The sequence below is a fragment of the Rhinatrema bivittatum genome, chromosome 8 (assembly GCF_901001135.1).
Source record: "Rhinatrema bivittatum chromosome 8, aRhiBiv1.1, whole genome shotgun sequence".
Classification (NCBI taxonomy): domain Eukaryota; kingdom Metazoa; phylum Chordata; class Amphibia; order Gymnophiona; family Rhinatrematidae; genus Rhinatrema; species Rhinatrema bivittatum.
The window spans coordinates 202916937-202944163 of NC_042622.1; the positions used below are offsets into that span (position 1 = coordinate 202916937).

General features: G+C 47.2%; 1 protein-coding gene across 8 annotated transcripts in view; it reads left to right on the forward strand.

Annotated features, from left to right (window-relative positions):
* The window catches only part of CUX1 (cut like homeobox 1), a 1076531-nt gene that overhangs the window by 431079 nt on the left and 618225 nt on the right, over nt 1–27227 (forward strand). For all 8 annotated transcript variants that reach the window (XM_029612600.1, XM_029612603.1, XM_029612599.1 and 5 more), the window contains exon 4: nt 14541–14619. In XM_029612600.1, the coding sequence (XP_029468460.1) occupies nt 14541–14619 (79 nt within the window). The remainder of the gene's footprint in view (nt 1–14540; nt 14620–27227) is intronic.

The following is a 27227-nucleotide window of genomic DNA, read 5'->3' on the forward strand; positions in this document are numbered from 1 at the left end:
TGCAGGCTTTGTCTGGGCCATGGCGAAATCGGTTCCCTTCCAGCTGCTGACTGAAGAAGACTCCAGGCACAAAATTCTGGAGATCTTCCAGTTCATGGATATGCCCACAGAAGTGGTTGCAGTTCCAGTCTATGACATATTTAAGAAATTATTTGTCTGGCACTGAGAGCACCCCATCTCTGTCCCTCCGGTAAACCGGAAAGCTGACCCAGTGCAACTAGTGCAGCCAATTACGAGTTTTGAGCGACACCAACTTCCCCACCAGTCCGTGGTGGTAGAGTCCACTCTCAAAAAGACGAAGAGGTCTCGCACCCATGCCTCTGCTCCCCCAGGGTGACAAGACTTCCAAGGCTCCATGTTGTCAGCTCGCATAGCCTATTACCAATTATATATGAGCCAGTATTCCAGGAACCTCAGGAAGCAGGTTCAGTACCTGTTAGACCGTCTCCCTCAACAGCTCCAGGAGGACTTCCTGAATGTTTTTCAGCAGGGTTTGGTCTGCGAATAACATGAAGTTTGGTCCGCATATGACGTCTTTGAGACAGCGGCGAGAATACCCACAGCAGGCATTGTTGCTCGCCGCATGGCTTGGCTGCATGCCTCTGACCTCCGCCCGGAGGTGCCAGCAGACTTGTCCTGTACTGGGGAGAATCTCTTTGGAGATAAAATTAAGATGGCAGTGGCACAGCTGAAAGAGCATCATGAGACCCTTCAGCATCTTTTAGCCAGCACCTTGGACCAACAGTCCTCTGGCAAGAAATCCTCATGTCAGGGGCCCAGACGCCCTTTTGCCACCCGAGGAAGGTACTACCCTCCAGCGGGTAGGGCATGGTCTCAGTGAGCTGGACCCAGGGCTTGCCCTAGACAGCCATTTACTCCTAGGACCTCAGCAGAATCTTGCCACTGGATTTTGACTGGCTGTGAGGGAGCCTAAGCCAGCCACCCATACCCTTGATGGTAGACGATCTGGTCGGAGGGTGGCTGCGGTTCTTTGCAGACCATTGGCCGACTGTCACCTTGGACCGGTTTATCCTGTCTATCGTTTGTCGGGGGTACAGGTTGAATTTCCAAGAGGTCCCTCCAGACTCTCCCTCAGGCCCCTCTTGTGGGTTCTCGATGAATCAGGGAATACTATTGAAGGAGCTCTCCGCACTCACAGTGGTCAGAGCAGTCGAACCTGTTCTGCCCAGACAGCAGGGATGCGGCTTCTACTCAGATATTTCCTCATTCCAAAGAGAACAGGGGGCCTTCGTCTGATTCTGGACTTGAGGGACTTGAACAAATTCCTGAAATGGGAAAAGTTCAAGATGGTCTCGCTGGGTGCCTTGATACCTGTCCTGTGGAGATATCTAAAAGATACCTAAATCTAAAAGATGCAGACATCGAAATCTCCTGCATCCACCGGAAATACCTCTGGTTTGTGTTGTGAGGGCATTTTTCAATACCAGGTGCTGCCCTTCGGACTGGCATCTGCAACCCGCGCTTTCACAAAGTGCCTGGCGGTAGTGGGGCTTATCTGAGGAGGCTGCGAGTGCAGGTTTTTCTTTACCTGGACAACTGGCTCATCAAAAGCGCCTCTAGACAGGGAGCACTGCAGTCCCTACACGCCACAATTTGTGTTTTGGAGACTTTGGGCTTTCTGGTCAACTACCCAAAGTACCAGCTGGTCCCGACACCACAAATAGACTTCATTGGTGCCAAGTTTGACACGGCTCAGGCATTTTTGCCCCAGGATTGAGCGTTCACCTTAGTGTCCCTTGCAGGAGTAATTTCTGAGTCAGGTCTCTGTGTATCACATGTTTTGCCTGTTGGGACACATGGCTGTGACCATCCATGTTACTCCCTTTGCTTGACTGCACATGTAGAGGGCACAGTGGACCCTGCAGTCCCTGTGACACCAGGCCACCCAGGACTCTTGGGTATGCTTCAGTGTCAGTCCGTCACTTGGGAACTTCTTGTTGTGTTGTGAGACCCTATCCAACTTGGAGGTAAGTGTACCTTTTCAGGTTTCCCCTGCTCAGGTTCTACTTACCACCGATGCTTCCCACCTGAGCTGGGGGGCATATGTTGGAGGTCTCTGCAGCCAGGGTCAATGGTCAGCACAGAAAGCACAGTTTCAGATCAACTTCCTGGAGCTCCAAGTGATCGAATACGCGTTTTGGGCATTTCAAGATCGCTTGACCAACAAGGTGGCCCTCATCCAGACTGACAATCAGGTGGCAATGTGATACCTCAGCAAACAGGAAGGCACGAGATCGTTCCTGCTTTGTCAGGTGGCTATCCAGATCTGGTCATGGACTGTGTTTGAGGGCATCCTTCTCCGGGTCATGTACTTGCCAGGACAGGAGAATGTGCTAGTGAACAACCTAAGTTGATCCTTTCACCTGCACGATTGGTCCCTGAAGCAGCAGGTTGCAGATCGGATCTCCTTTCTCTGGGGAACCCTGGTCATGGATCTCTTTGCTTCACCCTACAACAGGAAGGTAAATCAGTTTTGCTCCCTGTCCACGGGGAATGGCAAGCCGGCATCGGAAGTCTTTGCCCGCCATTGGGACTCGGGCCTCCTGTATGCCTACCCTCCTCTTCCACTAGTGTTGAAGACTCTCCTGAAGCTCCAAGAGGACCAGGGGACTATGATTCTCATCGTGCCTTATTGGCTGAGGCAGATCTGGTTCTCGCTCTTGCAGGATCTCTCCCTGCGAGAGCCGATCAGTCTGGGAACCTCCCCAGACCTCATCATGCAGTATCGGGGTAGACTGCGCCATCCCAACCTCCAGGCTTTATCTCTCACGGCTTAGATGTTGAGACGATTACCTTACAGCCCCTAGACCTCTCGGAGGGCGTGTCTTGGCTCCTGGTGGAGTCCAGGAAGCCTTCCACTAGGATATCTTACAACCTAAAGTGGAAGAGATTCACCATTTGGTGTGAGAGCCAAGGCTTAGATGCGTTCCTTTGCCCCACATCTAAACTGCTGGATTACCTGCTGTACCTCTTGGATGCTGGCTTGCAGACCAATTCTGTCAGAGTACATCTTCGTGCTATTGGGGCCTACCACCACGGGGTGGATTGTTCACCCATTTCGGTGTGGCCTATCATGGGGCGCTTTATGTGTGGTCTGTTTCAGCTGAAGCCTCCCCTCAGACCCCCTGCGATTTCCTGGGACTTCAGTGTGGTCTTGTCCTAGCTTATGAAGGCTCCCTTTGAGCCTTTGTGCTCCTGAGACCTGAAGTACCTGACCTGGAAGGTCATCTTGGTGACGGTCACATCGGCATGTAGGGTCAGCGAACTTCAGGCCTTGGTGTTGTATCCACCTTACACGGTTGGGTGGTCCTCCCTTCACACCCTAAGTTTCTGCCTAAGGTGGTGACAGATTTCCATCTGAACCAGTCAATCATCCAAGAACATAAGAAAATGCCATACTGGCTCAGACCAAGGGTTCATCAAGCCCAGCATCCTGTTTCCAACAGTGGCCAATCCAGGCCATAAGAACCTGGCAAGTACCCAAAAACTAAGTCTATTCCATGTTACCATTGCTAATGGCAGTGGCTATTCTCTAAGTGAACTTAATAGTCCATTACCTTAATAGCAGGTAATGAACTTCTCCTCCAAGAACTAATCCAATCCTTTTTTAAACACAGCTATACTAACTGCACTAACCACATCCTCTGGCAACAAATTCCAGAGTTTAATTGTGCGTTGAGTGAAAAAGAACTTTCTCCGATTCGTTTTAAATGTGCCCCATGCTAACTTCATGGAGTGCCCCCTAGTCTTTCTATTATCTGAAAGAGTAAATAACCGATTCACATCTACCCGTTCTAGACCTCTCGTGATCTTAAACATCTCTATCATATCCCCCCTCAGCCGTCTCTTCTCCAAGCTGAAAAGTCCTAACCTCTTTAGTCTTTCCTCATAGGGGAGCTGTTCCATTCCCCTTATCATTTTGGTGGCCCTTCTCTGTACCTTCTCCATCGCAATTATATCTTTTTTGAGATGCGGCGACCAGAACTGTACACAGTATTCAAGGTGCGGTCTCACCCACCTTTTTTTCCTTTTTTCCCAAAGCCTCATTTGCACCAGGGCGAATGGGCTCTACACAGTTTGGAATCCAAGAGAGCCTTAGCCTTCTACCTGGAGCAGACAGGAGGCCATAGACAGTCCACGTAACATTTTATCTCCTTTGACAGGAACAGATTGGGAGTTGTGGTAGCTAGGCAGACTGTGTCCAACTGGGTCGCAGATTGCATCTCCTTCTGCTACGCCCAGGTGGGACTGCAGCTTGGGGGCCATGTCAAGGCTTATTCTGTCCGAGCCATGGCAACTTTGGTGGCCCACTTGTGTGCGGTCCCCGTGGACGAGATCTGCAAGGCTGCGACATGGAGTTCCCTCCATACCTTTGCCTCGCACTACTGACTGGACAGGGACGGCCACTGTGATGGCAATTTCGGCCAGTCTGTCCTGCAAAATCTCTTTCAGCTGTAAAACCTCTCTTCCTGCCTCAGGCCCATTATTCGGGTTCAGGCTGATTGCTTGTGTTGCCAATAGCACCTTGGTTGCTGTGCCCGTTGGCACCTGGTTGGGTGACTGTTGTTCCCCGCAGCCTGTAGCTAGGCATTCACCCACTTGTGAGGACTACCATCCTGCTTGTCCTAGAAGAAAGCAAAGTTGCTTATCTGTAAAGGGGTTCTCCTAGGACCGCAGGATGTTAGTCCTCTGGAAACAGGCCTGCCATCCCACGGAGTTGGATTTTCTCCTTGTTTGTTATTTTATTTTTTCTTTATTCTATATTACAAGACTGAAGAGGGACCATGTGTGGGTAGTGGTATGCTGGGCATGCTCTGTGAGCCAGTCAAAATTCTAGAAAATTTGACAAAAGTTTTCTGTGCCAGGCTCCATCTGTTGATGTCACCCACTTGTGAGGACTAACATCCTTCTGTCCTAGGAGAACACTTGTTACAGGTAAGCAACTCTGCTTTATGGTTATATTGATATATAAGATATATTGATTTTTATTTTGTGTTATGAATTGTATTATGCTTTGCTGTTAGCTGCTTTGGACACTTCTCTTTGAAGTGAAAAATTGAAGTATAAACCTAGATGGAAAATAGAAGTGGAAGAAACTAGGCTGGAACTGGCAGAATATGAAAAAGGATGCTCCTGCCTGTGGAGCATAGTGGAGGGCTCACTGGAGAAGGGAGGTGGTACGAGGAAACTCAGGAAAGGTGTCTTGACTTTAAGAGAGGATCCTTGAGCTGAGGGGAACATGACTTTGGGAGGCTTGAGGGGGTCATAGGGAATATTAAAGGATGATCTGAGAAGGGATATCTTGATACTGGTTCCCCCTGGATGGGATGGGAGACTTCTCTTCTCTACTATAGTTAAACTAATAGCACACCGATTTCTGCATGCTCACAATTAACTAAAACTCTGTAGGAGGCAGTAAAATGTACCATAAATCGGTATGAGGGATGAATAGTGATTTCCTAGCGTGTAGCAGATGGACTCAAAACAAGTGGGTATAGTGTGCTCATGCTAGCAGTTGGAGACGGATCTGATGTCATCACGGGTACATATACCCCCACAGGAAGTGTAGCAATTCAGTAATTTCCGTCTCCAAAGCAGTTTGGAGCTACCTCACGCTCGCTGAGCGTGTTTCCAAATTCTAACGACTAAATTCCTAGAAGAAAACCTACTGAAGACGAGCCCCGCACTCCTGTGGTGATACCAGTCGGTCACTCACCCAGTTGAGTTTCCCGAGCTGACTTCCGGGTCCCTCGGAGGTAGGAGCCTCGGTCCGGTGGCCGATTCGCGGCAGGGACCTAGCTCCCGAGTGAGAAGGGCGCGGCGCAGAGGCAGCCTCGGTCCCGGTGAGGACTTGTCCCCCGAGTGAGACAAGTTCGGGAGCGGCCTAGAGGCAGCGGGTGCACTTCTTCGAGCGCGGCGGTGAAGGTACTCACCCTCTCCCCCCGCAGCCAGAGACCACCCGGGTCGCAGCCGGGAAGCGCCAAAGACAAGGTAAGGCGTACATCTTTACTGTGGTCTCCGAGGAAGTGAGGATTCGCAGGGCCTGCTTCAGGGGCAGCCCGCCGAGGAGGTCGCCATTTTATCTGCCTACTCGCCTTCACTACCTAGCCGCACGTTGCTGTGCGCGCACTGAGATAGGCACACGTCGCTAAGCGCACGCGGATAGGCACAAGCGGGCTAGGCGCACGCCGATAGCATAGGCGCACATTCATAGGCGCATATTCATAAGACGCCGTTCATAGGCGCACATTCATAGGCGCACGCTTCTAAAACGCCGTTGCTAGGCGCACAGCATAGGCGCACGCTCCTAAGACGCCTTTGATAGGCGCACGTTAAGAACATAAGAACATAAGAAAAATGCCATACTGGGTCAGACCAAGCGTCCATCAAGCCCAGCATCCTGTTTCCAACAGTGGCCAATCCAGGCCATAAGAACCTGGCAAGTACCCAAAAACTAAGATGCCGTTGATAGGCGCACGCTCCTAAGACGCCGTTGATAGGCGCACGTTATAGGCGCACGCTCCTAAGACGCCGTTGATAGGCGCACGTTATAGGCGCACATTATAGGCGCACATTATAGGCGCACATTCATAAGACGCCGTTGATAGGCGCACGTTCATAAGACGCTGTCGATAGGCGCACGTTATAGGGGCACGATCATAAGACGCCTGTTGGTAGGCGCACATTCCTGAGACGCCCGTTCATAGGTGCACGCAGCTAAGCGCAGGTTGATAAGCGCACACTCATAAGATAAGCACATACTAGTAGGCGATACATATTGCAAAGCGTATGGAGCATCAGAGAGCCCATACCTCCGCAGAGCTGGCACCTCCAGAATCAGGCATAAGAGCTCTAAGCCTCTGCTCAGCATGCAACCTCAGAGCCACACAGAGCGAGGAAGCAGACTCACTATGTGCCCAATGTGAGGAGGCCATGGGAGTCCCAGGACAGGACCGGTCCCAGCCCAGCGGTTCCTCAGGGAACACTCCGGACTTAGCAGGCCGCAGTGAGCAGCCAGGGAACCCGAGAGACCTGGTGCCCCTAAGGCCAGATCCGGCTTCACTCTCCTGGGTGGAATTATTCAAGGGGATCCACGCCTTTGTCCAGATGCAGTCTGCTCCTCGAATGGGCTTTTCTGTTCCAGATGATCCGGCCCCTGGACCCTCGAGACCTAGGCGCGGCCACTCGCCACCCAGAAGCCCCACGTATGGGGATTCGGATTGCTCCGAGGAAGATGAGGACCCCCCGAGGAGGGAGAACTTCCCTCAGAGATAGAACCATATCGGACCATGAGACGCTTCTTTCGGAAAGAGGATCTTCCAGGCCTGGTCTCACAATGCCTATCAGAACTAGCCATCCTGGGCCGGGTCACCCCAGGGGACCCTCACATGAACCCCGTGTTAGAGGGCCTGCGCCAAAAGGCTCACCATTTTCCCCTCCTACAAGCAGCACAGCAGCTAATTGATCTGGAATGGACGGCGCCGGAGGCCGCATTCAAAGGGGGTCGGGCCTTGTCAGGCATGTACCCTCTGGACCCGGCATCCAAGGAGTTGCTGGCGTGCCCTAAGGTAGACGCCATAGTTAACGCAATTGTGAAGCGCACAACAATTCCGGTGGAGGGGGGAGCAGCCCTCAAGGATGCACATGACCGGCGCATGGACACCATTCTGAAACAAGCTTTTGAGGTGGCAGCCATGTCCCTAAGAATCGTGACCTGCTGCACCGTGGTGATGCGTTCCTGTTTATCACAAGCGAGAAACAACACCCCGGGAGAAGACATGGAATCAGCTCTCGCATTCCTCACTGACACAGCCTCCGACCTCGTCCGTACGGCAGCCAAGGGAGTGTCATCCTCAGTGGCAGCCAGGAGACAGCTCTGGCTACGCAACTGGGCTGCCGACTCTTCCTCCAAGATGCACCTCACAAGAATGCCCTTTAAGGGATCCCTACTGTTCGGCAGCGATCTCGAGAACTGGGCTAACAAATGGGGTGCCTCTCCATTACCCCGTCTGCCAGAAGACAGGTCGAGGAGGAACCAGCGTTCGTTTTCTAGACCATCCAGAGGTAGAAACTCTCAGCGCTTCAACCCTTACAGGGCTCGCTATCAAGCACCTCATTCTCAGGCCAGGAACCAGCCCTTTCGGGCTAAGCACAACAAGAGGAGAACCGGCTCGGGTTCTGGTCCTGGCCGCAACCCACAATGACAATCAGCCGACCCATCCGGGGGTAGCAGCCATAGGGGGCAGGCTAACCCTTTTCTACCGCAGGTGGGTCGAGATTACTTTGGACCAGTGGGTCCTCGCCATCATCCGAGAAGGTTATTTCCTGGATTTTCTTTGGCTCCCGCCGGACAAGTTTGTGGAATCTCCTTGTTCGCCTCTCAAGAAGGCGGCACTAGAAGTGACCTTACAGAGGCTCCTGGCACTAAAAGCCATAATCCCAGTGCCTGCAGAGGAGATAAATTCTGGGCATTATTCCATTTATTTCATAGTACCCAAGAAGGAGGGCACTTTCAGGCCCGTCCTGGACCTCAAGTCAGTCAACCGATACCTACGGGTCCCCAGCTTTCGCATGGAAACTCTACGGTCTGTCAATAATGCAGTACAGCCAGGGGAGTTTCTCACCTCCCTAGACCTGTCAAAAGCCTATTTGCATATTCCAATCCATCAGGATCACCAGCGCTATTTACGCTTCAAAGTCCTGAATCAGCACTTCCAGTTCCGAGCCTTACCCTTTGGGTTAGCCACCGCGCCGTGGATCTTTACCAAGGTGATAGTGGTAGTGGCGGCAGCACTCAGGAAGGAAGGAATTCTCGTCCATCCCTACCTGGACGATTGGCTGATCAGGGCAAAGTCACCGGAGGAGAGCCACTGGGCAACCGACAGAGTTATAGCTCTTCTGGAAAGCCTAGGATGGGTAGTCAACATAAACAAGAGTTCCCTACAGCCGTCCCAGTTGCTGGAATACCTAGGGGTTCAATTCGACACCCAGGAAGACAAGGTCTGCCTGACCTCCAAAAGGAGGCCGAAACTCCGGACTCATCTGCAGGCCCTGCTGAGCGCCTGCCGGCCCTGCTGAGCACCAGCCGGCTTCCAGGAAGCCTTCCACCATCAAGCTGGCTTGAAGACCAACTCCGTCAGCGTGTATATCTACGTGCCATCAGAGCCTAACACCAGGGGGTGGATGGCTCACCCATTTCTGTGCAACCAATAGTGGGGCATTTTATGCAAGGTCTGCTTCAGTTGAAGCCTCCCCTATGGAGGCTTAATGTGGTGTTGGCTCGGCTCATGAAGGATCCTTTTGAGCCTCTGCACACCTGTGATCTGAAGTACCTGACCTAGAAGGTCATGGTTTTGATTGCGGTTACTTCTGCTTGCAGGGTCAGTGAGCTTCAGGCGTTGGTGACATACCCACCATACACAAAGTTCTTTCATGATAATGTGGTTCTGCGTACACACCCTGAATTCCTGCCTAAGGTGGTGACCGATTTCCGTCTAAACCAGTCAATCTTCCTGCCCATCTTTTTTCCCAAGCCTCATTCGCACCAGGATGAACAGGCTCTGCACAGTTCGGATTGCAAGAGAGCCTTGATCTTCTACCTGGAGTGGACAGCAGGCCATAGGCAGTCCATATAACTCTTTATCTTGTTTGATAAGAACAGATTAGGAGTTGTGTTTGCCAAGCAAACGCTGTTTTACTGGTTGGCGGATTGCATTTCCTTCTTCTATGCGCAAGTGGGACTGCAGCTTTGGGGCCATGTCAATACTCATTCTGTCAGAGCCATGGTGGCTTCGGTGGTCCACTTGAGAGCGCTCCCCGTGACTGAGATCTGCAAGACTGCGACATAGAGTTCCCTCCACATTTTCGCTGCTCACTACTGTTTGGACAGAGATGATCAACACGATAGCAGCCTCAGTCAGTCTGTCCTCTGAAATCTTTCAGCTGTAGAACCCAACTCTTCCTGCCTAGGGCCCTTTTTTTGGGTTCAGGCTGTTTCCCGCTATTACCAACAGCACCTGTGTTTTTGTGCCCGTTGGTACCTGATTGGGTGCCTGTTGGTGTTGCTTGTTGTTCAGGAATAGCCTGTAGCTATAGATTCACCTATGCGTGAGGACTACCATCCTGCTTGTCCTAGGAGAAAGCATAGTTGCTTACCTGTAACAGGTGCTCTATTAGGCTAGCAGGATGTTAGTCATTACAAAATCCGCCCGCCACTCCGCAGAGTTGGGTTTCTCCTATATTTAATTAATTTTTTCGTAATTCTAAGTTACGAAACTGGAGTGGGACTCCATGTGGACGCGTGGATAAGTGGCATGCCGGGCTCTGTTTGATGATGTCACCCATGTGTGAGAAGTAACATCCTGCTGTCCTAGGTAAGCAACTCTGCTATATTTCAGCTGTATTTCAACAGATAATGTAGTGCAGGAAACAGTATTTTGAAATTTTGAATGTTCTTGTGCCATGAAATAACTGTATGCTTAATAAATGTTATAAAACCCTCATTAGAAGCATGGCATGAATCTGAATGAAATTTATGGAGTTGGTTCGATCATCACTGTTTCAAATGTGTTGAACTGATCACAGAATTTATTTTAGAGAAATTACATATTCAATTAAGGAAGCTTGCCAAATTAACTTTTGGTGTATGAAGACTATATATTCCAACTAGTTTGCTTGCTTGAGCAAAAAGTTCCTTGTGTTAATGCTGAACGCTTTAATTAATAGGATTACTTATTACAGGTTCACTCAGTGATAGCTCCATTAGACGGCTAGCAGAACTGCAATTCAGTATTCAGTCCAGCTTTGTAATTGAAAACACATTTTCTCCAAAGCTGCAGCTGGTTTGGTTTTGTTCATGCAGAAAAGGATATAACCTTGCATAACATAGGAAATGAACGGTTGAGAGAGAAGCCAAATTCAATTTCAGTCAGATATTTTGAGGATAAGTCCATGATCTATGGAAGCAAGGGGAATGAAAAGTGTGTGTATGTGGAAAGGAGCGCATTCAGCAGTCTATTAATCATGGCCAGCCTGGTTGCCGTTGTGTGCTCTTGCATTAGCTCTGATTCTTGTACAGAGGCTGGAGAGTGTCCAGACACTTCAGAAGTTAACCTTTTAAAAACCTTCCTCTGTTTGCTGCTGAATAAATGTGATTTTGTGGTCAGATATAAATTCTTATGATATGACTGGAGCTTTAAAAATAGCAAAGATCCAAAGTTAATATACATTGCAGATTGTGCATTCAGACCTTACATTTTATTAATTTAAGCTCACTCTTAAATTATGTGGTAAATATCCAGAAAAAATATATTTTTCAACAGATCTTATTTTCCACATTCTTTTCTAACTTATTAGCAATTTGTATATTCACAGTGATTTTCTTTCTCCAAAATAAATGTTTTCCATTGGTTAACACTGCTGTGTCATGTGACTTGTGTTTACACAAAAGGAGCTTTCCAAATCTTGGGTTCTAGAATTTACTACTCTTCCATTCCCTCAACTGTCCCTTCTGACCTGGGCCAGTGTAGATCTATTAAGTATTTAGATTCTGCTATCTTAAGGACCTTTGTGAATGAGGAGTAAGTAGTGAAGAGAGGGTACTACAGGGCACAGGAGCGCAGCAGCTCAGAGAGCTTTCATCAGCTGAGCTAAAACCACAATGAGGTTCCAAGACACAATGGAGTCCTTAGGGGATGCATCAATTGAAGCAGGCCGCACATGAGAGAGAGGGAGAAGTTGGTGATCTGATAGACTGGCTGGATTTCTAATTAAACAAGTAGTTACTGATCTAAGATGCTATCCTCTGCCAGAAGTACTATGTGCCTTGCATGAGGCATAATTTTCTGTTTTGTCAGGAAAAGGTGCACTATAGAGAAGAGCAAGCTTGCACAGGTTGGCCAGAGGGAGGAGATGCACCAGAGAGAAGAGCTAGGAACTGGCAGAATGTGATATGCTATAGGCCAGCTCAACAGGAAAGAATGTGGTTCACTGAAAGTTTGGTGAGCTTTCTCTTGCCTGGGGGTGTGATAACAGCAAATCTGGTCTTGCCGATAGTGGAATCTCAGCTATATACAGAGGAGAACTAATGGAGTGCCTATATATTCTGGTGAAATAATGTGCAGGGTAGTTTGGTATTGGCATGTTGATAAATTTCAGCAATATGAGTTCTAAAAATGAGATCCAGGACTTTTAGCATCAGTTAATATGCCAGTCTTGGGTTCAGAGGAAGTGCACATTTTAGGTAAAGAAATCTCCTAGGTTTGAAATCTTAAATTACATGAGAACTTTAAAACCCAACAAATCCCCTGGTTTAGATGGAATAAGCTCAAAATTTTATGAGGTGTTTGCTGAAGATTTGATGGTTTTGCTTTATAAAATATTAAATTGACTAGAGAAGAAGAAGATCTATCTTCATCAATGCTAGAGTCTAGAAGTTCAGTGATACTGAATGGGAGAAAGGAACCCACTAGCTATGGATCCTATTATTTAGTATCACTTTTAACAGCAGATGTTAAGATACTAGTGAGGGTACGGGCCTCTCCTCTTTCTGCATTTATGTCAAATGTGATTTATAGCAGCCAAGTAGGGTTTGTGATGGGGCATCAGGCATTAGATGATTTTAGAATAATTTTGAATGTAATTTGGTTAGCTAGGAAAATAAAATACCAATAATGCTATCTACAATCTGGTGGGTTGCTGGATCTGAGGCAGCATGGATTCACCAGAGGAAGGTCCTGTCAGACAAATCTGATTGATTGTTTTGATTGTATGACTAGAGAATTGTATCAGGGAAGAGTGCCCAATGTGATCTACTTGATTTCAGCAAAGCTTTTAATACGGTCCACACAGGAAGCTTGAGAATAAAATGAGAAGCTTGTTAGTGAGTGCCAAGGTGGTGGCATGGATTACAAACTGGTTGACTGATAGGAGACAGAGTGTAATGGTAAATGGAACCTACTTTGAAGAGAAAACTGTGTTGAAGTGGGGTGCCACAGGGTTGGGTTTTGGGACTGGTTTTTTTCAATATCTTTGTGAGTAATATTGCAGAAGGGGATAGAAGGTAAAATTTGTCTATTTGCAGATGATACTAAGATCTGCAATAGAGTGGACATGCCTGAAGGAGTAGAAAGAATGATAAGGGATTTAAGAAAGCTGGAAGAGTAGCAACATCGGTGGCCCACTTGCGAGCAGTTCCCGTGGAGGAGATCTGCAAGGCTGTGACTTGGAGTTCTCTCCACACATTCACATCCCATTATTGTCTGGATAAAGATGGCTGATATGACAGTAGGTTTGGCCAGTCTGTCCTCAGGAATCTCTTTGAGGCGTAAAACCAATTCTCCCTGCCTAGGGCCTATTGTTTGGGTTCAGGCTGTCTTCCCCCTCTATTACCAACAACACTGTGGTTGTTGTGCTCGTTGGCACCAGCTTGATGTCAGTTGGTCCCTTTTGTGTTTGGAAGTAGCCTGTAGCTAGGGGATTCACCCATGGGTGAAGATTACCATCCTGCTTGTCCTAGGAGAAAGCAGAGTTGCTTACCTGTAACAGGTGTTCTCCTAGGACTGCGGGATGTTAGTCCTCACAAAACCTGCCTGCCACTCCACGGAGTTGGGTTTCTCCTTATATTTTTAATTTATTATAATTCTATGTTATAAGACTGAAGAGGGACCCTGTATGGATGCATGGTATAGTGGCATGCAGGGCTGCTCAGTATGCCTAGTCCAAGTTCCAGAAACTTTGACATAAGTTTTCCATACCAGGCTCCATCCGATGATGTCACCCATGTGTGAGGACTAACATTGTACTGCCCTAGGAGAACACCTGTTACAGGTAAGCAACTCTGCTATATTTAGAATTCAGCATGTTGATAAATTCAGAAGTAGTAAGTAATTTACTGAAATTTTCAAGAAGTCTGGTTTTCAGAATTCCTCTAATAAATATGTATGAGATACATTTGCATGCACAGCATCTGATGTAGGCAAATATATCTCATGCATATTCATTAGGATTATCCTGAAAACCAGACTGGTCAGGCAGTCCCTAAGGATCAGATTTAGAACCACTGGGTAGATAACTTTAAAAAAAAAAAAAAGATCATTTCAACATAATACTATATACAGATAAGCTCTTGTGACAAATTTGTTGAACAATAATTAACTTTGTAAACATAAAATCAAGTTAATTTTGCTTCAGTATTCAAGTTTGCATTGGTTATAATTGGGAACAAGTACATTTTTGCATGTCAGACTGTATTTGTCTCTTATTATGCAGTCTCTGAGGAGTGAATTGAGTACCACCAATATATGCTATTCAAATGCCAAAGCCCATTAGGATTGCCTATCCTTTTCCTGGAGAATTTGATTTTTCTCTCCTAACTAAATCATGTTTTAAACCTCCTTTCTCAATCATGCTGAAGGTGATGTACAAATAAATACAATACAATATAATGTAAAAGAAATGCATGTGATGTATGGTTTCAAAATATTTTATTAGCAAGACTAAGCTTTGCTTTTCTTGTTTAGATTGATGCATTGAGTAAGAGAAGCAAAGAAGCAGAGGCAGCTTTCTTGAATGTCTATAAGAGATTAATAGATGTTCCAGGTAAGCAGAACTGTTTCAGTTGCTTCGGAAGAATGTCTCTGTACTGTAATTTTCTGTACATTATTTTGTCTCCTGCTTTAATAAAGTAGTGCTAGAATAGTGTGCTCAAAATAAAATTGATGTACTTTGACAGTGTTACTAAGTGAAAGGAAAAGAATGAAATGGAGGCACATTTATAGTGGCTGTTAAAATAGGTCATTAAGTCCAATTTTTAAATACTTCAAAATTCATTTTATATAATTGTTACTGTAGTTTATGGCTCCAGGAGCTATCCGTTTGCCATTTATAACCTCTGAGGCAGTGCATGTAACCTTTAAGAAGCGAAAATTGGTAGTCTTGCTTGCCATTACATACATTTATTTATTTATAGCAAGCAAATTACATTACTTTGTTTCAGATTTGTAAAATAAGCTTGGATATCTGAATGTTTACTCTAAGAGTATCTCTGTTTATATTTTCATTTGGATACAGAGTAGGGTCTAAACATTCTTGATTCATTTATTATATGCATGTGGTTCATAGCCTGAGTTACTGAGACCATATTTTTGCTGGTTTAACACAGGATTTATTCTTAGAAAATGTAAACATAAACTATACATTTCTGTGGGACAAGGATCAAGTCAGATCATAGTTTACTTGTTATAAGTCCAAATATGACAAGATAGAATCTTGCAGCAAGTCCAGTTCTAAGGACAAGGTGTCCAGAGTCACTTCCACATATAACTCAACAGCTTCTTGTGGCATTTTACTCTAACTTACTTCAAGGATCACACACAACACAGTTAAGCTTCTTTTACATTGCTGGGAATAAAATATTATTTATAAAGATCCTATTTTCAAGCCCAAGGGTTCAATGTGGTGCTTGCATCAAGCTTAACACCAGATCTCTGCCTTTGTATAATCCAAATTTACTATTGTCATCCTATGGTGCAGGAGGCTGGGCTCCCAGCCTTTGTCCAGAAGGCTGCTGGTTCAAGACCCGACAGAACCATCATATGTAACCTCCAGTATTTTTCCTCTTTTCTGTGATATCCTCTTCCTATATAAGCCAAATACTTAAGTATTTGTTTAATATTTGGATGTATTATCCACCTTTTTTAATAAAAATTCACTCAAAGTAGGTGTAGAGTAAATTAGAATAACAGCATACAATCATTAGGGTATAATATTTTAGGGTGGCAGTATAAAATCAGATATCATTAGCAGCTCAACCATATTAAGGTATAAACTAACGACTAAACTTAAATAAATCAACAGCACTGGCTAAGCCTGAGTAACAGCTTGGCAGAATACTAGTGACTGCCTTGAAATATATTTACAATAAATAACACTTTCGCCAAGAATATATGATCGTAGCAGTATTTTCAAGGCACTTGAGGTGGCGTAATGCATTTTGTTAGTCAGTTTAGTTTTCTAATGAAGGGAAAGTTGTAGGTTTAGCATTTAAAGGCCTGGCAGAAGAGCCAGGCTTTTATTTGCTTTCTGAAATGGGAATAATCTTCAGGGAAAGAGTTCCATAGGGCAGATGCTGCTCCCACGAAAAATTGGTTGCGGGTATCTGTTCTTTTAATTCTGTTGTCGATTGAGTTGGTATGGAGGCTCCAAGTGCAATTTGAAGGGCGTATGTAAGATTAGCCTCTCACTGAAGCAGATAGGTCAGTCACCTCTTCAATCTTGGAAATTAGTGATAGGGTTTTGAATTTGGTTCTTTAGGAGTCTGGTAATCAATAAAGTTTGCAGAGGTGTGATATGGTCGTGAGGTTGCTTCCTTCTATCAGTCATGTAGCAGACTTCTGTAATAACTGTAGTAGGCGAATGACCTTTTTTGGAAGACCTTTGTACAGTGAAATATAGAAACGTGATGACAGAAAAAAATTGCATGACCAATATAGTCTGTCTATCCGCCCAAGTAATATAGCTTTACAATTCCTATCACTCTCTCCCAGAGATCCCCTGTGTGTATCCCATGCTTTCTTGAATTTGGATACTGTCTTTCTCTTCACCACCTCCACTGCGAGGCTGTTCTATGCATCCACTAACTTCTGTATAAAGAAATATTTCAGTCCATCCCTTTTCATCCTCATTCTATACCCTTCTTGTTCTAGAGCCATCTTTACCATCGAAAGAGGCTCGCCTCCTGTGCATGGAAACTTTAGAGGTATTTAAATGTGTCTATCATGTCTCCCCTCTCATACTTTTAGATCCTTAAGTCTATCCTCATATGCTTTAGAACAAAGACCACTGATCATTTTAGAAGCCATCCTCTGGATTGACTCCAACCGATTTATATCCTTTTGAAGATGCAGTCTCCAAATTCTGGCTTTTAATCCACTTGTTTGGCCACCTTAAGATCATCAGATACAATCACCCTCAGATCCTGTTCTACTTTTGCACTTAGAAGAATTTCACCCCCAATACTGTACCTCTCCCTTAGAGTTTTACAGTCTACATGCATAACTCTGTATTTTTTAGCATTAAACGTTAGCTGTTGGGCTCTAGACCGTTCCTCAAGCTTCATAGATCCTTCTTCATGTTTGCACACCTACCTGGCTGTTTACCCTGTTGCAGATTGTGTTATCATCGGCAAAAAGATAGACCTTTCCCAACCATGCTTCCACAGTGTTGCTCATGAAAGTGTTCAAAAGAACCGGTCCAAGGAGAGATCTCTGAGGCACACTACTAGTAAAATCCCCTTCCTTGGAATATATCCAATTTACCACAACCTTTATCACCTCCCATTCAACCAGTTTCTAACCCAGTCAGTCACTCTAGGGCTCAAACCAAGGGCGCTCAGATTATTTAGAAGTCGTCTATGCAGATCCATATCAGAGGCCTTATTGAAATTGAAGTACACTACATCTAGTGCCCTCCATTTATCCAACTCTCTGGTCACCTAATCAAAGGAATTGATCAGATTCATATGACCGGATCTTCTTCTGGTAAAACCATGCTGCCTCATAAATCTTGCAGTTCTTTGGATTTCACATCTGGCATCTATTTGAACTTTCCTGCAAAGAGGGGGTGATTTCACCTGGTGAGCTAATATTTCCACCATTTTCAATTTCTTGCAAAAAGGCTTGCACAAGAAGTTGACCCTAAATTCTCTGAAGGTCCATTGTAAGGATAGTGGACCCTTGTTCTGTAGCATGTTTGATACAGCCTGGTAGGCAAACCCACTAGGCCCACGCTGACAGCTGGTGAACACACCCTTGACTGGGACAATACTGGAGCTTCACATATACCAGTCCCATTCTCTGCAAGTTGAGCCTTTGGGTTCCAGGGGCCGATAGGATTTAGGTGAGAGTCCCCCAGGGTGTACAGGGCAAGAGAGTCTGGGGCTGGGCCAAGGTCAGGATGGGCAGCAGATGGACAATTACTAGGAGCAAGCCTAGAGTCATGGCAGGCAGGCAGGCCGACAAGTGAGTAGTCCAGATCTGTAGCAAGCGACAATACCAGGTAGATAGGCAAGGGACTGGAACAAGACAAGGCTTGGAAGCAGGACACAGCAGGATCAAGAGTCAGTAGGTAGGAAGGATCAGAAATGCTGGCGCAATAAGCACTGCAAATAAGAAGGAGGACCTATTGCTGAGGCAAGGCTTAAGAGCGCAGCTGTGTTTTATATATCCAGCCGCGTGACACCATCAGAGTGTGCCAACAGTCCTGTTTCTGACTGCGGAGCCTTTAAGTGGCAGTGTGCTGTGAGCACACCTAGGGAGGCCTGCAGGAGGAGAGTGGGTTGTTGGCATCATGGTGCCTCTGTTGAGGAGTTTAGTAGCATCCTGGGGTGAGTCAGCCAGTTGCGGCACATGGACGGGCGTGCGTGACGTCACGGCGTGCGTCACGCCCGCCCATCCCTGTGCTTTCATTGGCTTGAGCGCCCGTCAATTTGGGCGTTCAAGCCCATGAAAGTACGTTTCGCTTCGCTTCCAAGGCCGTAACTCAGCAGTCTTTTGGGGGGGGGGGGGGGGGTAGCTGTCAGCCAGAAGTCGAGCTGGCTCCCAGGAGAACCGGGACCTTCGCGGGGGGGACCGCTGCAAGTCGCTTTCGCCGCCGGCTGCCCCCTCCGGAGGACGGCAGAGAAGGTTGAAGGGGCTGAAAGCAACAAAAAGTAAGTTGATAACATGTCGAGTAGCTTCGGGAGGAGGGGATTTTAGGTTTTTAGGTTTCCTTTTGGGGGAAAGTTTGCCGTCTACCCTTATCCCTGCCTCTAACGCAGGGGTAGGGGTAGGCGGTAAATGAGCAGGTTAAACGCGCGGCTAAACTCCAGGTTAAAAAGGCGATAGTCGGGGTGCGCGTTACTGAATGGGGGGGAATAGCTAATCCGATCGTTTACATCTAATATACATGCCGCGGGCGGAAGGGGTTACGCGTTGATTTAAAGAGGCGGTAAGAATGGGTTAAAGGGGATAATGAATGGTGGGTTGGGCTAACGCGGCCAAATTGTGAGTAAAAGGCGGGTTAGAAGCAGGGTAACCACGGCCGCACTTTACTGTATTGACCTGATAGTGATGTAACCATTTGAGAGAGGAAAGTCAGTGACAAAGTCAGTGGCCAAGTGGGTCCAGGGTTTCTTGAAGGCTGGCAATAGCTGTAACAACCCCCAAGGGTGAGCCCAAGAGCTCTTATGCATCACACAGGTGGGTCAGGATTCCACATAATGTTTCATGTCTTGCTTCATTTGAGAAAATACCACAACTATTGTAGAAAGAAGCACAAAAGCACACTTAGCAATCAAATTGATAGAGGCAAATATGTGCTGCGAAAAATCTTAGTCTGTTAGCAAGCAAAAGATTAATAAATTGATGTAAATACAGCTGAGCTAAATAAGTTACAAACTTAATCTTCCTTATAGTATAAACGTAGCAATTTTAATCCAGAAGTGAAGTTTAGTCATAACTCAGTCCCCCGACACGGGGACCATGTTTTGCCAAGGCTGCATTGGGAGGGATGGCTTACATCAAGAGCACTTTTCATCATCAAAAGCACTTTAACAGGTATTCATTATTCGAGAGAGAGAATTTAAATCCATGAACAAAAAATCACTCAAACAATGGTTGTAAGAGACAGGTTTGAAAGGTATTTAAGTTTAGATCCATGTATCGAGGCTAGTTCAGATGGAGGCCTCGAAAATTTTATAAACAAACATATTCTCCAAGGACAAGCAGGATGGTAGTCTTCACACATGGGTGACATCATTAGATGCAGTCCGGCACGGTAAACTTCTGTCAAAGTTTCTAGAAACTTTGATTGGCACCCTGAGCATGCTGCTAACCACGCGTCCACGCAGGGTCCCTCTTCAGTCTCTTCCTTTCCGCGAAGCTTTCGCCTCGTGGTCGTGGAACTTGCACTTGTTACTTTGCTTTTTTGCAGTTTTTTCATCACCAGTGTCGCATTGGGTCCCTCTGCGTTTTTTGGGGTTTTTCCTTATCGCTGACAGTGTCACCCCCAGGTGGCCACTGTCCATCAACCACGTGCCGTGTTCTTTGCTATGGCATCTCTGGCTTTCTCCAGTGCCCCCAGTCCCCCGGACTATGTCCATCACAGAGCCCCATGAGCTCTGTGTACACTGCCTGGGGGCATCACACAATGTCCGAGGTTGTGATCTCTGTGCCCAGATGACCCCCAGGGGCCATCAGGCATGCTTGGACAAGATGAAGAAGCTGTTCGGCCCTAAATGTTCGGATCCATCATTTGTGTCTGGGACTTCTACCCTGCTCGGGAAGAAATTCCCAGCCTCAACCCCCTCGGGTTCACCTCTGCTGCCGCTCCTCAGTCCTGATGTGGGCAGGGGACCGAGCGCATTCGATGTCTTCCCATTCTAGGTCAGGCTCTTCTATGTCGCCGTCGGTTCCAAGTAAAGACAGAGGTGAGCATCGGGAGAAATTGAGGAAACATTGCCACCACTCATCTTTCTCCAAGTCAGACCACGGGCAGGCAATGACCACATCAGTGCCTCCCGCGAAGCGGTCTCGTGTGGAGGAAGTGACTCCCTCCAGTCCTTCTGAGGACTTTCGGCTGCCTCCACCGGCACTGGTGGAGGGTTCGGTGTCTCCTCATGACTCGGGGGACACTCCAATTCTGCTGCCTCCTCTTCTTCAAGCCATTTTATCCTCAGCAGCTTTTGAGGAGGAATTGGAGAGGTGTGTGTGGTTGGTGGGTGGCCGGGTCCTGCAGGGCATCGAGCTTCTGGTTCCACCGGGACCGCCACCGCCACAGGAGCCGACTCCAGTGGTGCTTGCACCTCTCCTGGAGCAGCTGGATATTCTGCTTGGTGTCTTGCCGACACAGTCGACTCCAATGCCCCATGCCCCTTCACAGCCGCCTCCAGTTCCCATTCCAGTGAGCGATTCCTCAGATGAGGAAGGGCCATTGGGATAGGCAGTGCCTCACCACCTTTTAGCTCTCCTGGGGACATCAGGACCGATGCTCTTGGTACCATTGGTATCCCCGGCGTTTCCGAAGCCAATGGATCCGTCAGCACTCATACTGCTCCCAAGCTCTTCCGGTGCCTTTGGTTCCCTCTTCAGTTCCGACGGAGCCTGCTCGATGCTTAGGGCGCATCTCTGGATATGCAAAGTGAGGGAGAGGCCCCTTATGATCCCTGGGAAGGGGAAGCATCCGTTTCTCCACAAAGGATGAACTCTCTCTTTCGGAGGAGCGGCAGAAATCCCCCCCAGAGGATCTGTACTTTGCTGGGTTCGCTAAAACCATGGCGGAGTCTGGTGCCTTTCCAGCTGTTAATGGAGCAGGACTCTCGGCACAAGATGCTGAAGTTCTTGCAATTCCTAGATGCCCCGAAGGAGGTGGTGACTGTCCCAGTCCATGACATTTTTAAGGAGCTGGTAGCCTGACTCTGGGAGCACCCCATCTCTGTTCCTTCGGTGAACCACAAATGAATGCAGTTTATCTGGTCCAGGCTCCCACCGGGTTCAAGCGCCGACAGCTCCCTCACCAATTCTTGGATTCCCCGAAGGAGGTGGTGGCTGTCCTAGTCCATGACATCTTTAAGGAGCTGGTAGCCTGACTCTGGGAGCACCCCATCTCTGGAGGAAGTGGTGAAGACCAGAACTGTGAAGGACTTCAAAGAGGCGTGGGATAAACACTGTGGATCCATAAAGTCTAGAGGACGTGAATGAAGAGTGGGTGGCTCGCGGGAATGACAGCTATTTCCTGGAGATAATACCCTTATTCAATAAACACACACATGGTTAATGCGTCTCCAACATTGCTCTAAGCTTCAACGGCAAGAGGAAATGTGGAAAAAAGGATTTGCATTCACAAAAAAGCAGGGAGTAGCTTGCTTGTTACAGCGGTTACTACCCCAAACCAAATAAGCCTGATACTTCACTTTCAATGCATATCCAGCATAGCTCTCTGCTTCAACAGCAGGGGGAATGAAGAAACGTGGATCTATATACAGACAACAACCAACAAGGACTGAATTACATAATCTGGGTAAACAAATAAGCATGGGTGTAGCTTGCTTATTGCAGCAGTTACTACCCCTAACTAATTAAGCTAGATATTTCACTTAGATGCAGCTCCAACACTGCTCTCTACATTAATGGTGGGGGTGGAAGGGAAATAGAACCAAAAGGTTACTAAGAGCCAAGAGTAACAGATAAGTATGAGAAAAAAGTGCGAAACTTGCTGGGCAGACTGGTTGGGCCATTTAGCCTTCTTCTGTCGTCATTTCTATGTTTCTATGTTCCTTCGGTGAACTTCAAGACGAATGCAGTTTATCTTGTCCATGCTACCACCGGGTTCGAACGCTGACAGCTCCCTCACCAATCAGTGGTGGTGGAATCGGCCTTGAAAAAGGCAAAGAGGCTTCGCACTCATGCCTCAGCCCCCTCAGGCTGAGAGCATAGGGTTATCCCAGAACAAGCAGGATGATAGTCCTCACATATGGTTGATGTCACTGGACAGAGCCCTATCGCGGAAAACTTTCTGTCAAAGTTTCTAGAAACTTTTGACTGGCACACTCAGCCCACTGAGCATGCCCAGCATGCCATGATCCCTCGAGCCACAGGGGTCTCCCTTCAGTCTTCTTTTTTCCACACTGCAGTTAGCCTCGTGGTGAAGGAGCCCTGTGTGATTGTTTCATATACTAATTTTCCTCACGGAAAAAGTTCAAAATTCTCAAATTTAATCCCCTTAATAGGGGTCTCCCTTTCTCCACTGATCGGTGAGTACTCATTTTTTCTTTGATCGACACCGTTTCACACTTTTTTCTTGTCAGAAGGCCATCGACGGCTGTCCGGCCTTCAAAATGGCAACCGGTTTTAAAAAATGTCCGAATTGCCCTCGCACCATGTCCATCACAAACCCGCATGTTGAGTGTGTTTTGTGTTTGGGTGAAGGACATAACATATCCACATGCCCACAATGTGCCAAAATGACGGCCAATGGCAGACGACCACGCCTTGAGAAGATGGAACATCTCTTCCATATACAATTACTTCCATTGACATTGACACAGTGGTCTCCGGCTGGAGCAGCAAAAAAATTAGTTATTAGAACCAAACTTCGTCCTGATGGAAGGTGGTGACTGTTCATCTCAGACATCGATAAAATCGACCTCGGTGCTCGAGAAAAAGGGCACTGAGCATTGCAAAAAACATTGCCACCGCCATCAACGTACCTCTACCCCCGATGTTGAATCAATTTCCGGAGCACCCTCTATCAGCGAACTGTCACCGAAAAGGTCTCGACTAGAAAAGCCATCGATGCCCTCGATGCCTCTCAGTCCAAGTCAATTCCCACCTATATTGGTGCCGGGTACCGCGCCACCACAGGGATCTATGGTAGAGCTGGTTCCACCTTCTCTGCCACTCCCTATAGCTGCTCTGACCTCACCAGCTATACGGGAGGAACTGGACGGTTTCATCCACCAGGCAGTAAAGGACGCTGTACGAGACATTCAACCTTCGATGCCGATGCCGGCACCGATTCCATCACCCATACCATCACCTGCACCGATGCTTACACAGATACCGACGCCAGACCTATTGCTATTCATACCGATAGTCGCTAAGTTCGATGCCCTCATCGGTGCCCTCCCGATGCAACTGTTGCCATCGGGAATGAAGACTCCGATTCCCAATCCCAGGGAAGATCATGCCTCGGGGGATTCCTCGATACCTGAACCAGTACCAGGTCTGTCGGGGATTTTGCATCCGAAGTTCCAGATTTCTCCATCGGTTCCATTACTTCCACCATTGATGCCACCGATGAAACCATCGATTCCTCCGATGCCACTTTTCATTTCTCACTCTACTCCTTCATGGCATCCTTCATCAGATACCTGGGTTGAAGGAGACACCGATTCTTCATCGGAGGATATATTATCGGACCCATCCCCACCTGAAGAAAGGAGGAAATCCCCACCGGAGGACATCTCCTTTTCAAATTTTGTAAACGAGATGGCAGTTACCATTCCTTTCCAGTTGGTAGCAGAAGAGGACACGAGACAGAAAACCCTGGAGGATTTACAATTTGTAGATCCTCCTAAAGAAGTTCTTGTAGTACCTGTCGAAGTCCTCGTTGATCTTCAGCCTAGACTGTGGGAGTACCCTTGTTCTATTCCACCATATACCTGGTTCAGCATATACCAGGTTTTCAAAAACCACAACTCCCACACCAGTCTGTAGTGGTAGAGTCTGCCCAAAAGAAGTCAGAAAGAATCTGCCACACTCGTCTATGCCTCCTGGCAAGGAACAGAAATTCCTGGATACTCTTGGCCAAAAAATGTTCCAAAGTTCCATGCTTGTCTCCAGAATTGCATCATATCAGTTATATATGACTCAATACCAGAGCTATTTATGGAAGCAAATGCAGGAGTTGTCTGAATCTCTACCTCAGCAACACCAAGATTCCTTTAATAACATCATTTATAAAGGCCTAGAGGCTGGTAAACACGAAGTCCATGCAGCTTATGTCAGCTTTGAAACATCTTTCAGAATGGCGGCAACAGGGATTAGTGCCCACAGATGGGCTTGGCTAAAAGCTTTTGACCTCAGGCCTGAGATTCAAGAAAAATTGGCAGACCTGCCTTGTGCTGGAGACAACCTCTTTGGAGGAAAGGTACAAGATGCTGTGGCGCAGCTAAAAGAACATTCTGAAACTCTGCGCCAACTCTCTGCTGTTCCAACAGAGACACCCTCTTCTGCATGGCGCACAGCCAGAAAGGACACCAGGAATCCATATTACAGACCCCGAAGATACTATCCCCCCAGCACCTCGTGGTAGGGCATCTAGACCATCCCAGAGAGGTCAATCCAGGCAACCAAGGGCACCTAGGCCTCAGCCGCCTCCTCAGACAGGCCCAGCAGCGGGATTTTGAAAGCCTGCCAGAGGACAGCAGCCATTCCACCATCCTGATCCCGGATCTACCAGTGGGATGTCGGATCTCCTTCTTTCTACCCACTTGGTCCAACATCACAACAGATCAACAGGTACTATCCATTATAACAGAAGGTTACTATTTGGATTTTCTCACAGTACCCAACCACTCTCCACCAAGTTCGCTTTGGCTACACAAAGATCATTCCACTCTTCTGCAGACAGAATTGTCCACCCTCCTGAGAGCCAGGGCCGTGGAACCTGTTCCTCCATCTCAGCAGGGCAGAGGATTCTACTCCCGCTATTTTCTCATTCCAAAGAAATCAGGAGGCCTATGTCCCATCTTAGACCTCCGAAACTCAACAAATTTCTACGGAAAGAAAAGTTCAGGATGGTATCCTGAACTTAGGCACCATCCTTAGGCACCATGCTTCCCCTTCTTCAGACAGGAGATTGGCTGTATTCTCTGGATCTTCAAGACGCTTATGCTCACATTCCAATATTTTCCTCCCATCTCAAGTTCCTGCGTTTCCTGGTAGGTCATCAACACTTTCAATACCGGGTAAAAGCCATTCGGACTTGCCTTAGCACCCCGAGTCGTCACAAAATGCTTAGCAGTAGCAGCGGACCATCTACGCAAGGAAAGCATACATGTATTTCCTTATCTAGACGACTGGCTCATCAAAAGCCAATCGAGACAAGGAGCTCTCAACTCGCTCAAGCGCACAATCAATCTGCTTCACTCGTTGGGATGTCTAATAAACTACCAAAATTCCCATCTTGTACCATCTCGCCACCTTCAGTTCATCGGAGCAGAATTGAACACCACCGTATCCAAAACCTTCCTTCCAAAAGACCGCACAGAGACACTTTCCACTTTAGCAAATTTTCTGCGCACAAAGCGAACAGCGACGACCCATCAGTTCCTCAATCTGCTTGGTGACATAGCTTCCACAGTCCATGTCACTCCTATGGCCAGATTAGCCATGAGAATAATGCAATGGACATTCAGATCTCAGTGGTTCCAAGCCATTCAACCACTGTCATCTCCATTTCAAATATCACACCAGTTACATTCATCTCTCCTCTGGTGGGCGAACACGAACAATTTGCTCGCATGCCTACCTTTCCAGCAGCCAGTTGCACAAGTAACCTTAACTACAGATGCATCCACCTTGGGTTGGGGAGCACATATCGAAAGTCTTCAGACTCAAGGTACTTGGACAAAACTCGAAGCAACTTTCCAAATCAATTTCTTGGAGCTTCGAGCTAAACATTATGCGCTCCATGCGTTCAAGGACTGCCTTTCACACAAGACTGTTCTAATACAAACAGACAACACGGTTGCCGTGTGGTACCTGAACAAACCAAGGAGGTACGAGTTCTTATCTCCTTTGCCAAGAAGCTGCACAAATTTGGGAGTGGGCCCTGACACATTCCATCTTTCTCCGGGCCACTTATCTGGCAAGCAGACACAATGTAGTTGCAGATCGCCTCAGTCGTCAGTTCCAACCCCACGAGTGGTCCCTGGATCCTTTAGTAGCAACCAGGATATTCTAACATTGGGGTCAGCCAACAATGGACCTTTTTGCATCCGAGCTGAATCACAAAGTGGACAGATTCTGCTCTCTGCACAAATAGAGAAACCAGTTAGCCAAGGACGCCTTAGCTCGCCCCTGGAACTCAGGTCTTCTATACACATAGGATTAAATGGACAATTTTCTCAGTGGAAGGGAGTAGACAGTAGAGTGCCTCAGGGATCTGTATTGAGACCCTTACTTTTCAATATATTTATAAATGATCTGAAAAGAAATATGACGAGTGAGATAATCAAATTTGCAGATGACAGAAAATAGTTCAGAGTAGTTAAATCACAAGCAGATTGTGATAAATTGCAGGAAGACCTTGTGAGACTGGAAAATTGGGCATCCAAATGGCAGTTGTTTAGGAGCGAGTTGGAGAAACTAGCCAGTAAGTGGCGAATCATCTGTTTCATGATTACCGGAGTATAAGAAGCAGATGCCATGCATGAGAGGTCGTGTTAGGGGGATCCAAATGTTTTTGACCCTATAGAGGAGTGATCTTTCAGAAGGCTTGACCTTTTGGCAGGCTTCAGTCCTTTTGTCCTAGACAGCCCAGAAGGGGCACGGGCTCAGGTAGTGGATCCTCCCGAGCCTCCCAGCGAAGGTTTTCCGACCCACCCCCAGGAGCAGGAGATAGGAGGACGCATCTCTCTCTTCTGTCAGAGATGGGTTGCGATCTCA